General features: G+C 40.3%; 1 protein-coding gene across 15 annotated transcripts in view; it reads right to left on the reverse strand.

The window, feature by feature from the left end:
* The window catches only part of TPR8 (Tetratricopeptide repeat (TPR)-like superfamily protein), a 111,624-nt gene that overhangs the window by 75,281 nt on the left and 17,803 nt on the right, over positions 1-18,540 (reverse strand). For all 15 annotated transcript variants that reach the window (XM_088964809.1, XM_088964810.1, XM_088964807.1 and 12 more), the window contains one exon: positions 14,946-14,979. In XM_088964809.1, the coding sequence (XP_088820935.1) occupies positions 14,946-14,979 (34 nt within the window). The remainder of the gene's footprint in view (positions 1-14,945; positions 14,980-18,540) is intronic.

An 18,540-nucleotide genomic window follows, 5' to 3' on the forward strand; every position in this document is an offset into this window, starting at 1 on the left:
ATGACCTAGAGGCAAAATAGGAGGTGATAAAAAGTTTGAGATACTCTCATTTTTATACAAGGAGATGGAATACAAAGAAGGAAACAAATCCTTTAGAGGCTGATCCCCCAACCAAATGTCTTCTCAAAAGTGAATTAAGTTACCTGAACAAACATCATACCTGATAAACCTGAGGAAATGAGGAAGGATGCTATGGATTGCTTTCCAAGGTGCTACCAAGTGCCAAAGTAACCTGATCCGAAACACCAACATCCCAACCACTCTCCAATCTCCCATGAATACTGCCCGCCATCTCATGCCATAAGCTATCCCTCAATAAAGGCCATCTCTGTAACCACTTCCCTAATGGAGCCATATTCTTCTTTCTCACACTCCCTATTCCTAAACCACCCTCTTTCTTACTTTTACACATAATCTCCCATTTAACTAGGTGTTCTTTTTTAGACTCTCCTGGCTCCCAAAGAAAATCCCTCAAGATTTTTTCTAATTTCTTCACTTCCCTTGGTGGAATCCTAAATACAAAGAGAAAGTAGATTGGTATGTTAGCCAAAGTCGATATTATTAGGGTGATCCTACCTCCCAACAAAATATAGTTCCTATTCTAAGCTACCAATCTCTTTCCACATCTTTCTACAATAGGGTTCCAGAATCTACTTTCCTTAGGATTGGTGCCTAAAGGAAGACCTGAATATGTCAACAGCCAAGGGGTGATAGGACACTCTAAGCAGCCTGCTACCAAGCTTAAATCATTGTCCTCCATGTTAACTCCTGCTATGCAACTCTTACCCAAGTTGATTTTCAGTATTGAGGTCCCTTCAAACTTCTTGATCAGTTCTTTTAATCTCCTCATCCTCCTAATATCCGCCCCTTTCACAAAATATTATGATGTTGTTTGCAAATTGGAGGTGAGTACTTGGAACACTGTTTCTGCCCACTCTCCAACCCCTAATCTCATCTCCCCTATCAGCTTTAGAGAGGAGTCTACTGAACACATCAGCCACTAAATTAAAGAGGAAGGGTACGAGATGATCCCCTTGCCTTCGTCCTCTATAAGCTGGGAAGAAGTCTTTCACCACTCCATTAACAATGGATAGAGAAGTGACAACACCAAATACAACCAAACACCCAATGACACCACCTCTCCCCAAACCCATGTTGTTGCATCACCTCTAATAAATCATATGCTTTTTTTAGGTCTAATTTGCAAATAAAACCTTCCTTCCCAGATTTCTTCATTTCCTCTACACATTCATTGGCTATTAGGATTTGGTCAATTATTTGCCTCCCTTGAACAAAAGCTCCTTGAAACTGACTTATGAGAGAGTATAGTACCACTTTAATCCTCAAAGACAAGTCTTTAGCAATTATTTTATAGATACTTGTCACCAAACTAATGGGTCGGAAATCCTTGGGTTGGCTAGCATCAGGTTTTTTTGGAATTAGAGCTAGAAAAGTTGTATTAACTCCCAAGGCTAACAAACAAAATTATCTACAAATATAGTAAAGATAGAGATAAAGAGAGAGTAAAAAGACACAGAGAGAAAGAAAGAGAAGAAAAAACATCGAAGCCCATGAAAAATAAGCTCAGATCCATTAACACAGAATTTTTTATTTCAGAGAATGAATTCAATATTTAACTTCAACTAATGGATAAGAATTTTGGGTTCAACAGAGACAGAAAAAGAAAGATAAGAAAAAAGATCAAAACACATGAACAAAAAGTTCAGATCCATTAACACAGGATTGCAGAGTATGAATTTAAGAAGTTACAATATCTTCTTGGACCCAAAAGCTCTCAATCATAATGACTTTAACTACTAAGCTTTCCAAATCAGAGCTATACGGTTGGGTCCAATTGCAACAAAAGTTGAGTTGAGAAGTGGTCTACAAGAAGGATAAAATTCTCAATACCTATTTTGAAGGATAAAGAGAAATTTTCATTAAAACAGAAAAAATAAATACAGCAGAAAGGTGATAAGATATCACCCGAAAGAAAAACATAGCCAATAGACCCAACAATCAGATGTCAACAACCCCTTAACAGAAACAAACTCCTCACAACTTACAGACAAAAAGGCACAACAAACCAGACTTGAACGATGACAAAAGAAATTGAAAAAGCCAATCAGAAGTGCAACCACTACTTGCAAATAACCAAGGCCTCACTCTTCATCCACAATCGCATCATGCTAGTCTGAAACATACTCATTCCAAGGATCAAAATTTCGTCACTTATCGGCCCGTATCGACCGATACATATCGTTTCGGAGCCTTCCCGATACACCCCTACAGGGGGTGTTTCGGGTTGGCAATGGTTCAGGGGGAAGAATAAAAAACAGTACCAATACGCCCTACCGGCATATCGCCATGTATCAATATTTTGAACCTTGCCTCATTCCATGCCTTGCCTCCTTCCCCAATAACTATTTTATTCAACTTCTCTTTCCTTATCCTTTCAAACTCCTCAAAGACCCTTCTAGCAAACTCCTCACCTCCCCAAAAACACAAGCCCAAACTTTTACCAATCATGACTTCTCTTTCCACTAATTTCTGAATAGACACAGATCGAAACGCCAACCTTATCACTGTTACTTTGCTTCATCAAACTAAGACCAGTATCAGGACCATCAACACTCACCCTGTTGTCTTGTTGCTCCTTCCCAAAATGGGATTCCAATGGTTGGGCCTGCATCGTTGCACCCTATGATTCATTCCAGATGCCAAATTACCTCATGTACCTTTTCTGATACAAACCCATTTGTATTTTTTTGTAGGTCCTGCCCCAGCCAGACCAAGATTCAATCTAGAAAAATTTTTCACCACATGCACAACATTAGGATTTGTTGAGCTACGCGATTTCTTACTAATTAACTCCAATAAACGACTCCTCCTCTTCAGTCTTGCTCCTTCAACCCAGGTCAACACCCAACCTTCCAACCTTCACCTCTTCAAAACAAAAATAATCACCTTCAAAGCTCTCGTCTTGACCATCAACACTGTCTCCAGCAACTAAAGCCCCTTTCCCTCCAATCTCATCTTCGTCCTTTATTGAGTTGGTCCGGTTTGTTTTTATTTAGTTAGGAAGTTGTTGGGCTTTAGGCCCATTAGTTTATGTTTGTTTTAAGTTGTGACTATTCAGCTTTTAGTAGCCGTCCTACTAAGGGCATCCTTATAATATCTCATCTTTTTAAGTTGAAGTATAAATATAATGAGAGGGGGGGTGGCTAGGGTTAATTTTTACAATCCTTATTGACTTCCTACTCTCTTCTTCTTCTCCTTTCTTCTCTACTACTGAAATCTTCATCTTCCCCCTCTTTCCTTCACAAGAAACTCGATTAAATCTGCAATCAGTGACCTCTACTTCGTATCAGAGCAGGCCGAAGGTTCCTTGAAGTTGTTCTCTCATGCAGCCCTAGATTGGCCGACTGCATGGTGATTTAAGAGGCTGATCGAAGCATTCAAGTAAGCCCAGTTTTTGGATTTTTTTGGTGGATCTGTGTGCCCTGTAGCTAGTCTAGGGTTTCTCATCAAAATCAGGAAAATTTTGAGAAAGGAAAAGAGTCCTATTTTTGTTGGACTCTTCAATTTTGACCTAGGAAGTGGTGCCCTAATTTTTTAGGGTTCCTTGGAGTTTTTTGTAAGGGGCGATTCAAGTCCTGCCTGATTTGGAGGCTTCTAGAGAGGGCAGCTACCTCTTCTCTCTCTTCTCCCGTCCTACAGAAAAGGAATCTTTTGTGGGAAGAAAGTCTAGGACACTAGAAAGGTGTTGTTAGTTCCAAAAGGTGTTTTGTTTGATCTTGCTGCAAATTTCAATTATTTTCTTAACATTTTTTGAGAAGCATGGAGGGCCATGGAGTTAAAATAAGCCTGGGAGTGAAATTGGACCAGTGGGAGGAGGTGTTGGAGACCCTTACGGGGTTGGGACCATTACTACAATTAGGTTGGATGGTGCAAATTACTTAGAATGGTCACAATCTGCAAAGATGGCCATTGGTGCTCGTGGGAAATTAGGGTATATTACTAGTGAAGAGGTGAAACCCGAAACTAGCAACTCCCGGTGGGTACAGGAGAATTATATGGTGATGACTTGGTTGCGTAATTCCATGTTGCCACATATAAGCAAAACTTTTTTATGGGCAAATACAGCTAAGGAAATATGGGATTGGGTTGCAGAAACCTATTCACAAAGGGAGAATGTTGCTAGGGCTTATCAATTGAGAAATCAGATTATTGCTACAAGGCAGGGAGATAAATCTGTTGCAGCCTATTTTTCAATCCTTAAAAACCCAGTGGCAGGAGATTGACCATTTAAAGACATTTGCTTGAGAAACCACTAAGGATGCAGCTACCTATCAGAAACATCTAGAGAAGTATAGGGTGTTTGAATTCCTTGTTGGCCTTAATCTTGAGTATGGTATTGCACGACAGCACCTTCTTTCCAGAGACAGTGTTACTCTCTCCCAAGCATATGCCTTTGTGTCAGGGGAGGAGTGCAGGAGAGATGTGATGATGAAAAACCTTATTTCTGATCAATCTGCTATGGTAAGTGTTGTGAAACCTAATCAAAGTGGCAGTGACATCAAGAAGAAGGAGAAAAGAGATCTGATTTGTGACTACTGTAAGAAGCCTAAACATACAAGAGATACTTGTTGGAAGCTTCACCCACATCTTGTGCCGACTAGATTGAAAAATAAGAAGGGAAATGCGCACATGGCAGTTACAGGTGACATTCCGGTCCCTCCTACTATAGCTGCTATGGAGTCTGTTGCAGCTGCTACAGTAAGGGCCGAACTTGAGAGGTATGGACTACTTCTAGACCAATGGGATACAGCCAGTTCCAATTCAGCCGCAAGCGGACAGCAAGGTACAAGTGGCACTGGTGGAGTCCACTCTACTTCCTTTGCTCACACAGGTAGTTCACACGTCACTGCAAATTATGTTTCCACTTCAGGTAAAGAGAGACCTCCTTGGATTATAGATTCTGGAGCCTCTGAGCACATGACCCAAAGCTCTACTATTTTTTCAACTTACCAGCTCTGTTCTGGCAGAGATAGGGTCTCCATAACTGATGGATCCCATGTTCCTATTGCTAGGAAGGGAACCGTCAAGATTAGTGATTCTATTTCTCTACCCTCTGTCCTTCATGTTCCCAGATTGAGCACTAATTTGTTATCTGTTAGTAGTTTGACAAAGAACCTAAACTGCTCAGTAATTTTTTCTCCTGGTCGTTGTATTTTGCAGGATCTGGATTCAAAGAGGACGATTGGGAGTGATCGTGAAGTGAATGGAATCTACCTCCTGGATGTACTTCCTTCTCATCAGAGTCATCATGTCAGTAGGGATAGTGAGTCAGGCTCTGTGAGTCAAATTATGCTTTGGCATAATCGTTTGGGTCATTTACCGTTTTCTTCTTTGAGTTTTTTGTTTCCAAAACATTTTGGGTCTGCTAGTTTGTCAAGTTTGGAGTGTGAAGGTTGTCAACTTGGAAAGCATTGTAGACATTCATTTAAACCTAGTAATAAAAGATGTTCTTTTGATGTTATTCATTCGGATGTGTGAGGCCCTTACCATGTTCCTTCTATGGGAGGCTATCGCTATTTTCTCTTATTTGTGGATGATTTCTCACGATACTCTTGGATTTACCTTATGAGATCCCGCAATGAGGTACCATCCATGGTGAGGCAATTTCATCAGATGGTACTAACACAGTTTGGAACAAGAATAAAGGTGTTCAAATCTGACAATGCCAGGGAGTATTTTGAAAGACATCTTGCCTCATATCTGTTAGAATATGGTGTTGTCCATCAGAGCAGTTGCCTCGACAGTCTACAGCAGAATGGTGTTGCAGAAAGGAAGAACAGACACATTGTTGGGACTACAAGAAGCATGATGATCACATCTACAGTTCTAGTTTGGTTTTGGGGTGATGCAGTTCTCACAGCATTATATCTGATTAACAGGGTGCCCTCTCGTATACTTGGACTCAGTGAAAGAATGGTAGGATCCATCTAATGGACGCCATAAAGGTTGCGGAATGGGTGGGCGAATTTCAAAAATTTCCTACCTTCTCTCAACTGGGAATCATATTCCCTAAATTTAGAATACAATATTCAAGGATCCTACTTGAACCATAATCAAACCAGATCTGTACCAAAAGATAAATGGGAGGAATATACCTGATCCGGAGAAGCAGTATCTCCCAAAGTTGGTGTTCACGCCCAAAAAATGCTCCAAGATCCGTTCCTGCTGAAGATGACACAGCTGTGAATGGAACAGAACCAGCAGGGTGCGTCCTACACACTGGATCCTTCACAAGAATCCTCTGGAAGTACTAAACACTGAATCCTTCTCAGTCTTTCTTGCAAGACTGATGTCAAGAACAGATTTCTTGACTTTCTTTTCTGCAAAGATCTAATCTTGCAATGGCAGATGGCGGCGGCAAGAGGAGATCTCCAAAACGAAAAAGGCTGAACTGCTTTTCTCTTTTTCTGGAGAGTATGAAATCAGATCAGATCTAAATTCGCAGGAGATATCCTATACCTCTTCAAGGTGGTTCGAAATCTCCTCCTTTCTTCTTGATTAAGAAACCTCCTTTTAGGAGTTATCCCAATCCAAATCAGTATTTGGATAGGGGATAATCTTAATCCTTTTCTGCAGATAGAGTTAGCTTACTCCTGATCTTATCAGGAGGTTACCAGATTCAAATCTAATTTGAATTTGGTCTCTAAGAGTGGATAAGGCTAAAGGCCCAATCCTTTTACTAACTTTAATCTCAAATTCGCCCCAAGGATGGGTGATCATATCAGCCCACCTCGAAATGGGCTTTTGGCCCATTAAGTGTTCAGTGTCTAATTACTTTCCAATCTGCTGCCCAGTTGGGCTTCTTTGTATGCCGTGGGACCCAAGCATTGATCTACACACCAGCCACATGGGTTCGGCCCAGCCTTTAATACAAGGCCCAGTCGAATTCACTAAAAAACTCAATGAACCCCTTGAGTCCATCATATGGACCCTATGGGCCCAACACTTACATTAAGTGGTCCCTGGGCCAAGCCATCTTATAAAAACCCAGGGACTGTGGGCAGGTGCAAGATTAGCCCATCAGGTATTATCCTCAATGGTCTTACACTTAACCTCTCAGCCCTTAATGATCAAGCACTGCCCGACAAGAGAGGACCTCTCCCTCGGCTGCAAGGTACAGTGCCGCACTCTCCTCTCACATGGATCCCGGGAATTAAAACCATTTGCAAACAATTCGAAACCGTACATATATATATAAATATATTAATTTTGCAAAACAAAATTCCAACGATTGAAATCAACTGCCGGCAGTTTGGTTTCCATCAAAGAGAGTGCATTCCCGATCATTACCCTTTGTCCGACAAAGTGGCTGATTCTGTCACTATGATCACCCACTCAGATGAATTCTCAAACTGCCCCAACATACCCAGGTTTTGATCCCCGCTAAGGATCTCACTGATTAGCATATCAAAGGCAGCCTGATCCAACACCTGGTGAAATGTCATAATCGAGTCTAGGGGTCAGGTGTAACTTTCCAGTTTTGCCCATCTATCTCCAAGGTCCAGGGCAATACTGGAAATCTGGTCCGGTTCAAGGATTCAAGTAATCCCATACTGCATGTGCCTCGGGTCTTACCCTGATGGCAGAGACAGGCCATCCCAACACTTGGTGGCACACCAGTATCAGCCTTGGCAGGATAAATCTCCCCAGACTTATCCAACGGCTGTGAACATTTAAAACTAGCATGAGTCTCTATAAATGTCCAGTTTTAGGGTTTCACACAGAATTAAACCAAACAACATGAATCAAACATGCACTTTATTTATTTCCACTAAATAACAAAAGTACATCAAATCAGATTGATGCTAAGGGCATACAAAACTGTCTAACACTCAGCACCCCATTCAGTCTTCTTTTTCCTCAGGGGGAGCTGTTTGATATTCCTCTCAAGGTGTTTGGGTGTGTCTGCTTTGCACATATCCTTGGTCCTCACCGCTCGAAACTTGATCCCGAGGCAAAGAAGTGTGTCTTCCTTGGATATGCAGAGAATCAGAAAGGGTATTGCTGCTATGATCCAGTCTCTGGGAGTCGGTATGTTACCATGGATGTCACCTTTTTTGAATCCACGTACTTCTTCTCAAAGAATCCTTCTCAGGGGGAGTGTTTTGGGGAAATGAGTCAGCAATCTATTCCTCTCCCAATTCCAGTCCCTGTGTCTACTCCTGTTCTTGACCACCACCCTGTGGCACCTACCTTGCCACCTCCTTTGCGTTCTGCTTCTCAACATTACTCACGACAGAGACTTCACAAGGAGGTTGATTCCACTACAACAGAACTCACATCACTTCCTGTCGATTCCTTGGAGACTCCAGATTCGGCTGCCATGGATTAAGGTATTCCTCTTGGTCCCGCTACTATTTCATTTCCCATTGATCCTACTAACTCTGTTACAGATAACCTTGATCTCCCTATTGCTCTCAGAAAAGGGAAGAGAAAGTGTACTGTTCATTGTATTTCACAGTAAATATCCTATAGTGGACTTTCTCCTTCCTACTGTGCTTTTCTCTCCTCTCTTGATTCAATGTCTATACCCAAGGGTGTTAGTGAGGCTCTCTCCAAACCTAAGTGGAAGGCAGCTATGCAGGAAGAGATGGCAGCTTTGATTAAGAATCAGACATGGGACATTGTGGATCTACTAGAAGGCAAGGAGACAGTTGGATGCAGATGGGTTTACATAGTAAAATATAAGGCAAATGGAAGTATAGAAAGGTACAAGGCAAGACTTGTTGCAAAAGGGTACACACAAACCTATGGCATTGATTACTTAGAGACCTTTGTGCCAGTTGCAAAGATGACCTCCGTTCGGATACTTCTTTTTCTTGCTGCCTCGTACACTTGACCCTTGTTTCAACTTGATGAGAACAATGCTTTCCTAAATGGGGACCTGCAAGAAGAAGTGTATATGAATCTTCCTATTGGTTTTTACAATGATACTGAAAAGGGAAAGGTATGCAGGCTTAAGAAGTCACTTTATGGCTTGAAACAATCTCTCAGAGCATGGTTTGACAGATTCAGACAGGCCTTGATTGCTTTTGGCTACACTCAAACTCAATCCGATCACACCTTGTTTGTGAAGCGAAGGGGATTTTTGGTGTCAGTCCTAATTGTTTATGTGGATGACATTGTTGTCACCGGGAATGTTTTGAGTGATATTGATGGTCTGAAAAAGAACCTACATAAAGAATTTAAAATTAAGGATCTTGGAGAACTGAGATACTTCTTAGGCATTGAAGTTACAAGATCAAAATATGGAATTTTTATCTCGTAAAGGAAGTATGTCTTGGATCATCTTCAAGAGACAGGGAAGCTTGGAACAAAGGCAATCAGCACCCCTATTGATCAGAACCATAAAATCAATGCATCAGAATGTGAACCAGTAAAGAACATTGGGAGATATCAGAGACTTGTGGGTCGGCTGCTATACTTGTGTATGACAAAACCAGACATCTCCTATGTAGTAAGTGTAGCAAGTCAATACATGCATGCTCCACGAGTCTAGCATTGGGAGGCAGTTGACAGGATTCTTGCTTATTTGAAGGGACACCCGGGCAGAGGCATATTGTTTACTGATCATGGACAGTTGAAACTAGAGGCTTATACAGATGCAGATTGGGCAGGATGCCTTGATGACAGGAGATCAACTTCAGGAGTGTGCACCCTTGTTGAGGGTAACCTTGTCTCGTGGAAGAGTAAGAAACAAACAGTGGTGGCAAGATCAAGTGCTGAAGCTGAAAACAGGGCCATGGCACATGGAGTTTCAGAACTTATCTAGATTCATTCCCTATTAGAAGAAATTGGTGTACAGGCAGAAAAACCCATGATGCTATATTGTGATAACCAGGCAGCAATTAACATTGCCCATAACCCAGTCCAGCATGACCGAACTAAGCACATTGAAGTGGACAGACATTTTATCAGAGAAAGGGTAACTTTTGGAGAAGTTTGTCTTCCATACATTGCTTCTGATCTGCAGCTCGCTGATGTTCTCACAAAAGGTGTTGCAAAGAACAAGTTGGAGCATGATCTACGCATGTTGGGAATGTGTGACATTTACTCCCAACTTGAGAGGGAGTGTTGAGTTGGTCCGGTTTGTTTTTATTTAGTTAGGAAGTTGTTGGGCTTTAGGCCCATTAATTTATGTTTGTATTAAGTTGTGACTGTTCATCTTTTAGTAGCCGACCTACTAAGGGCATCCTTGTAATATCTAATCTTTTTAAGTTAAGTATAAATATAATGAGAGGGGGCTGGCTAGGGTTAATTTTCACAATCCTGGTTGACTTCCTACTCTCTTCTTCTTCTCCTTTCTTCTCTACTACTGAAATCTTCATCTTCCCCCTCTTTCCTTCACAAGAAACTCGATTAAATCTGCAATTAGTGATCTCTACTTCCTTAAACTCAGCATCTGCATCGGCACATCCATCCTCAGCTTCCTTGTCCCTCTCTTTCAACCTCTCAAACTTAGCAGAGAGGACCTCGTCAGAAACTGACAAAACTACTAATCCAAAATCGCAAATAATTTATTGAGAAGCCACAGCAGCCACCTCAGGCTCAAAAGAGATGCAAACCACCACAGGATCTCTAACCACCTGAGAGCAGGATCCAGTATCACCGCCCACAAAAGAAGACTGACAATCAAAAAGTTTCGTCATTGTTCCTCCAACAATCCTCTTCTTTCCGCTCTTATCCTACTCGGCAATCACCCAAACCCAACTTTCTCCCTATTTCTTTCTAACCTCGGTCATGGCTCTCCTTCCAAACGTCCCACACCTTTTAAATTTTGATCAGTTAAAGCTTAAAAGCTTTATTATCTTGTCCACTTACCTTCCTAAATCGAATAAACTTCTGCTACCAGTAAAATAAGCAATCAAAGCTTGGGCCCAACTTGATTCTCCATTGGGCCTAGCATTCTTAAGCAGCTCTTTGAATTCCATCAAAATTTTCTCCTTAAGGCCATCCACATGTCCCGCACCCCCTTTCCCCTGACCAACTCAACCACCCACTAAGATAATCAAGCCCCCCCCCCGGTTTAGTTCAACAGACTTCAATTGGGCCCCACCCACTTCTAGTCTCTTCAAAATCTGACAACCTTCGCCTTCACCATGACCCCTCAAGCCAACCCCCTTAAAATTCCTAAAGTACCATAAATTCCCTCATTGTCTGCCTCTGCCCTTCCTGCCACCACCTATCCATTCAAATTCTCATTCATTTCACCAGAAAATTGAACTTTCTTCCAACTGGGCTCCTTCCACCCTTCGAAGCTATTTACCCATCTTAAAGAGTAAGAACCCTCAATGACAAGTCTTAGCTTGTATCTCTCACCAACAAAACAAAGAGATAACAATGTTGGCACCGTCCAGACCTCTGCAACTTTGACCAGAATTCATGCAGCACTCAAGTTCTGCCATGAAAGGGGATGCCAAAAACAACGATCCAAACCAAACTCGACAGACCCATGTCTCTGATAGCACCAACCAGGGGAGACCACCTCCTGATTCTAAGATCTGGAGATCGCAACTAACCAGGGGAGACCCATGTCTCTGATAGCACCAACCCTTAAGTGCTCTCATCAAAATTTAGTTTCACGAAATCTTCAGCTGGGGTTTCCACAAAGTCTTTTCTTTTTCTTTTTTGGAAGTTCTTTTTTGGAAGAGTTTCTGGCCACTACTCCCCAATTTCTCCAAATATCATCAAAGGACCAATGTGAGAAAGAATCCAAGGTCCTAAGCCAATATATCACCCTCACCATTATGCAATCTCTTACCGCTTCTTTACTTCTCTCCTTTCCTAAAAACGTTCTATTGTTTCTTCTTCCCACAGAGTCCATATAATTGCTGCTCTAGCACTTCTCCACATAATCCTTCCCCTCCATTTAGTCCAAACAAAGGTAGTAGTGTAAAAAAGCTTGTCTACCTCCGTTGGCAGGGTCCACCTACATCCTAACAAAGAGAAAAACCATTCCCACATATTTGTAGTATTTTGGACCAGTAGGCATCGGAAATTTGGTAAGGGCAGAACTCAAAGAAACATTGAAGGGTCTTAGACTAGAAGTCTCTTTGAACTACAACAAATTGCAGGTGGAACCATGGAAGGAGACTTGAGGGTGGTGATCACTGGTTAAAAGACCATGGACAAAGGTATTGTCTCTACAGGAAAATCATGAGGGAGATTAAAAATCTAATAACGGAGACAAATGCAACTTTTATATGGGTTAACAGATCTGCTAAGAGCTTGGCTGGCATACTTCCAAGCAAGGAATACAAAGGGAATAATTGTTTGGGATTCATTAAAAGTAGAACAATAAAAATATAATTTGGGGGAGACTTGTGGAGGGGAGATATGCCCTTAAAGGACAAATTCCCTTCTGTTTACCCCATCTCCACCCTTAAGCATCAGCCAGTAGCTTCTTGTGCTCTTTATCTGAGTCCAGATCTACCGAGAATTTGGAGTTGAGAAGAGCATTAAGGTATTCTGAATACTCCAAAGCTCTTAATCTTCTTACACATCTTAAAGGTTGTTTCTTTGATTCCTCAGTTGTTGATACGAGAGTTTGGTCGAATTCCAGTTCTGTTTTTTATTCTTGTGCTTCACTTTTTGAATCACCTTTCTCTGCTTCCCCTCCTAGACCCTTCCCAATGAAATTTATTTGTAGTAGATAGATCCTACCCAAGATTAGGGCTTTTCATTGGGAGGTCTATTATTCTAGGATCAACACTTGTGAGGTTCTTCAAAGGAGGCCCAACTGGTGCTTATCACCTCATGTTTTCTTATTGTGTTAGGAAAGTAGTGAAACTATGCATCATCTACAGATCAACTAATCTTCTGTAATTGTTAGGGATGGCAATTTTTCTCGTAAAACAGGTGCCCTACCCCACCTGACCTTCCTCAATCTTAAATGGGGACAGTGCGGGGACGGGGAAAATATTTTTGCCCCAAATTAGGAATGGGGCAGGGACGGGGTTTGCATATAATTCCCCGAACCTGCCCCAAACCCAGTGGTAAATTATTAAAATGTTCTTAGGCTTAACATTAATTTTTTAAAATCCCTTGAATTTCTCCCAAATTCCAAAAAAAAAATCTAGAATCCCATAATCACAGTTCTAAACTACCCCTAAATTCCCATAATCCTATATCTAAAATATCCCTAAAATTTAATGCATATTTAAGTAATTTCTTTAGGGCAAGGAAAATTCCAGGATTCCCAATCCCCATTGGGGGAAGAGTGCCCACGCCCCCACCAGGGACAGGGTAGGGGATTTTGGTTACAGGACGGGGATGGGCCTGCCCCGAACCCACCTCGTTGCCATTCCTAGTAATTGTGTCTCAAGAACTCGGGAGCATTTCTCAGCATCTTTGGTTGTAGGTGGATCCCACCAGGGGATAATGTACAATTTGTTTGAAGAGTCTCTTCAACCTTCACTTACAAAAAGAGAAAGCATCTGATAGAGAACCACAAGTGTTTCCATCTTATGGTCCATTTCAGAAGAAAGGAATGCCCATTTATGCAAGGAAGAAGCCCATCCTGTAAATCTTTTGATTCAGAGTATCATGTTTAAGATGATTCATTGGGTCAAAACCCCACCTCTCTTCTACCTTTTGACAGTGGAAGATCTCTTGAGAGGCTGACAAACTATTGCACTTCTTCCTTCCTTGAACCACAGAGCCAATTGCTGCACTCTACTCAGGACCAATTGGCCACAAGTTCTCTATTAAAAGAAAAGAGCGAGGCAATGATATTAGCCTCTACTAAGAGTGAAAAGTGCATATTGTACTGTTTGTACATAATATCTATTTCTTTTTTAATTAATAAAAACTTTCAGTTATCAATCAAAAAAAGTATAGTTTGGGGCCAGGGTGGTTCACTGGGTTAAGTCCATAGAGTTATAGTCATCCTTTATACATGAGAATTTGTGGAGAAAGTAGAGTGAGGTGGTAGCATCCTCTTCAAAGAAATCAAAAGTCCATACTCAACGGACATAACCTGAGGAGGGCTTCATTTAAGTTAAATTTTGATGAGACCAGTGTTTGAAATCCAGGTCCATCAGGACTTCAGGAGTGGGAGGAGTCCTTAGAGATGTGCAAGGGCATATTATTGCTATGTTCTCACTTCTCAAGACCAATTGGCCATGGAGATGCAACAAGGGCTGACCTTTTAGCAGTGCTTCATGGAATACAATGAACAAGAGGACAAAATATAACAAATTTAGTCATTGAAGGTTATTCTAAAGTTGTAACTGGGTGGCTGAAAAACAGTGAGAAAGCAATATGGGGATTACAGGAATGAACTCAAACAGATTGAATGGTTGACAATGAGCATGATTCTAAAAACACATGGGTGCAGAGACCTCAAATGGATAGATGCTTTACCTACACAAGGGGTTAGCAGGGATCAATTGTATTGGGCTTGCTTGTAACAGTTATAATGTTATTGAGGTAGGGTAATAATTGCTACCCTACCTAAGGGCTGTATCCTGTATGTAATTTGTCCACATTTTCTGATATTCATTAATAAAGTGCTTCAGTTACTTACCATAAATAAATAAATAAAAGTTTACAGTTATCCATTAAAACAGAGCCCTTGGAAACAGATGACCTGTGCTAGACAACCTATCCAAATTGTTCCACAACTAAAATAAAAGCTAGAAAAAACAAACCACATGATTGATCATATGAAAAGATGTTCATTGTTCTATGTAACAAAAAGAAACTACCAGGAGTGAATTGAGCCTTCCTTTCCATATTCCACATTTGCTAAAAGAAGAAAACATTTTACATGTTTAAGCATGGCTTAACAAACAAGAAATCATATCAATAAAACTTTGACCTAAAACATCACAACACCAATATATCAAAGATCAGAGCCATACCAAATGAGTCAGGTTCTCCAGTCGAAGCCTTTTTCTGGTTAAAAAAGACAACAAGAGAAAGCATTAAATCCAAATCCATTATCTAGACAATTTAAACAAAGTAAAAGACACTCAATTTAAAGTGATAATAAAATTTCCATCAAATAGAATAGTGCAGGATACCTCCATTCTAACGAAAAAAGAACTATAGATTGGTAATATGAGTAAATGGTAAAGAAAAAAGGCGCCTTAGACATTACCAAGGAAAAGAGATTTTCAGTATCCTAACAAAAATACAACTTTCTAAAAAAATAAAATAATGAAAATTCCTTAGCCTAAAATAGCTATACGGATCAATGTTCATTTTACACTAATCTAATCTACATAATATAGGTACTTCCACATGTTATACAATGACATCAACTCTTTGATTATAGACTGGGCTCTAGTGCAAAAATATTTCAAGGATATGCAGAGGACAGATTTTGAAGCTATGTGGAAGGAATTATTGAGGCTTTGATTTAAATCTTGGTCTTTTGTTTGGTCAGTAAGTCATTTTCTTTGTTTTCTTTTTTTTTTTTTCATAAGTCAGTCCTTTTCTTACATCTTATATTCACAAAAAAAATAATGGAGTTACTATTACAGTATTACTGATTAGAAAATATGTGCAACTAAAAAAAACACTGTTAAAAATAAATCAATAAAAATGTCATAATACTTCATAAAAATAGTTACAAAACCCTTTCAGCTTCTATGAAAAAAGGTCAAATTTAGAAAATTAATTATTGTACAAACATTACAATGGCAATTACACGATGATCCCCATACAATTCCAAATGTATGTCAGCCAGACACCAGTTCATTATATCAAATGTTAAAACAAAGGGAATAACGACCTATTATTCCCTATTTCCCAAATCCCAATAAAAGTCCAGCTAAATGATTATACCAGGATGCCTGCCTGCATATAAGTAATGGATGTGGTTATTTTCCTATTATATGAAAATATATAAGACTGGCATAGCACTTCAGATTCAAGAGCATATGCATCTCAACCAATGTTTTAAAACATGGAGGCATGATGTGAGGCATTCCACCACCTAGAGGCATGAAGTGTAGCTCAGAACCTAAGAGACATAAGCCTCCCAAAAAAGGTGTAAGTCTCCTTAAGAGAAGGGGCTGAGGAGGAAGGGGAGGAGGAAAAAGAGGAAGGATGATCTCATTTTTCTTTATTTTTAATAAAAATCTTTTATATTAAGAAGAATGAAGAATGCATATCACTAGTTAAATGGTGGGGCTAGGTCCTTTGGTGACCTTGAGCGACATCATTTCCCCCAATGTAAAACTCCCCTTCCTTATAGGTATCAATCAGCTCATCTCTAGAGATTTGCCTCGCCACCTTGTGCATGGAAGCTGCCAACCATACTAAGGGTTCAAGCTCCGACCAAATATGTATCACATATGCCTAAAAAAATATGTACAACATATGACCACCGCCGAAACTTCCCCCCTCCACATTGTAGCTAACTCATTGAATGAGTCACGGGTTGCTAGGAAAACCCATAGTAATCACCAACCACCGAGATAATTTCTAGACTCCAGAGCATCAATGAAATGCCATAGACTCAAACCTAGATCTTCTGATCCAACCTATCATTAATATTAGGCTCATTTTTTATACATCCCACACAATGTTTTAAAACACGGAGGCGTGACGCGAGGTGTTCCACTACCTAGAGGCGTGAGGCGTAGTTCAGAACATAAGAGGCGTGAGCTTCCCAAACACAAGGAGGCGTAAGCCTACTTAAGAGGAGGGGGGATGAGGAGGAAGGAGGATCTCATTTTTCCTTATTTTTAATAAAAATCTTTCATATTAAGAAGAATGAAAATGCACATCACTAGTTCAAAGGGGTCCGAGGACTAAGCCCCAGCCCACTTTCTTTCCCCTTACCTTTCTTTCCTTCCCTTTCCTTTTCTTTTCTTTCTTGTTCTTTCCCTTCCCTTTCTTTCCTTTCGTTTTTTTCTTTGTTAGTGTCAACTAAATAAGGGTAGAATGGTCATTTAAGTTTTACCAGTATGGTGATATGTCTTTGAGTTAGATGATGTGTCCCATACTTAAGTAGGGGCACAACAGTCATTTGTAAAGAAAAATAGAAAGGTTAATATACCCTGGTCGACTGGAGAGGACTGATTTTTTCTCTTCAGTTCGAACCAGATTTTCTCTCCTCACTCTTCTTCTTTCTTTCCTCTCATCTCTTCTTTCTTCTTTTTCCCTTTCTTCCCTGATTAATCCGAAGACAACAGGTTTACAGATCTGAACTTTATCATTCTTTTTTCTTTGTTTTTTCTATCTTTTTACATGAGGTGTGAATGAGGCACATGAGGCATACGCCTCTAGCATGCCTCATGAAAAAAGCATATGATCCATACGCCTCAAAGGTGTCAACACCTCTGGCATACACCTTAGGGTGTTTTGGGGGCACCTCCCGTGGAGGTGCACCTCCAGGCGTACGCCTCCCATGCCTTTTAAAGCATTGATCCCACACAAGAGCTCCACAGATCGATAAGCAAGCTATTATCCCCCAACCTCAATTGAGGTCTACTCAATATCTCCTTAATTTCCACCTCCGAAGAGACAATAGAGACAATGAATAAGAAAACCCCATTTAATAGATTTTTAACCCTCACATCCTCCACAATGCTCCACACCTCTCAAGCCCAACCTTTGACTTTAACTATATTAGGAACTTCCCCTTCAAACCTCCCAACTAAACAATTTTCCAAGAATTTCCTTTGAACGCACACCTCTTTTTTCCATTGTTTCAATGAAGAATAGGTCACCATTGCGATAAAACTGGCAAAAACCCTCTATCAGTTAGACTTTGGTTTCGGTAACCTCTTTGAAAAAAACAAAAAAAAAAAACAAAACATTCAACATCTCACATCTCTACTACCAAGATAAGGGGTCTCCCTCTTGCCATCCTGACTCCAACCACCACAACACTGTTACCACCAAAGTCACCATCACATGACCACCATCATGCTGTCATACAATCATTCACAATCTACAACCATATTTCCTAGGTTTGCAATGATAGGATAGTCCATCCTCAAGGCAGATCAAATTTTAGGATCTACCATTTAGTAAGTGCAGTTAATAGGGAAAAAAATTCTTCAAAAATCAGTATGTCCATTCTCCTTTTTCTTGAATCAAAACAAAAAATATGATCAGTATTGGAAAAGAAGGGAGTGCCAAATAGGTATGTAGACCTAATTAAGGGTATGAATGAGGGTGCAACAACCAATGTTAGAACACCTATAGAAGAGACATCAGATTTTATGGTTACAATGAATTTTCACTAAGGTTCAGCACTTAGCCCTTATTTATTTGTACTGATCATAGATGAATTGACTAAACATATTCAAGAGGAGGTCCCATGATGCTTGTTGTTTGTTGGTAACATTCTTTTAATTGATGAAACGAATGAAAGATTAAATGCAAAATATGGATGAATACCTAGGAAACAAGAGATTTAAAAGTATGGATAAAATAGAGCATATGAAATATAAATTTAATAATAGGAGTGCAAATCAAGGTACACTTAGGATTGGAAAC

The sequence above is a fragment of the Nelumbo lutea genome, chromosome 1 (assembly GCF_056320005.1).
Source record: "Nelumbo lutea isolate HS-2025 chromosome 1, American lotus-T2T, whole genome shotgun sequence".
Lineage (NCBI taxonomy): Eukaryota > Viridiplantae > Streptophyta > Magnoliopsida > Proteales > Nelumbonaceae > Nelumbo > Nelumbo lutea.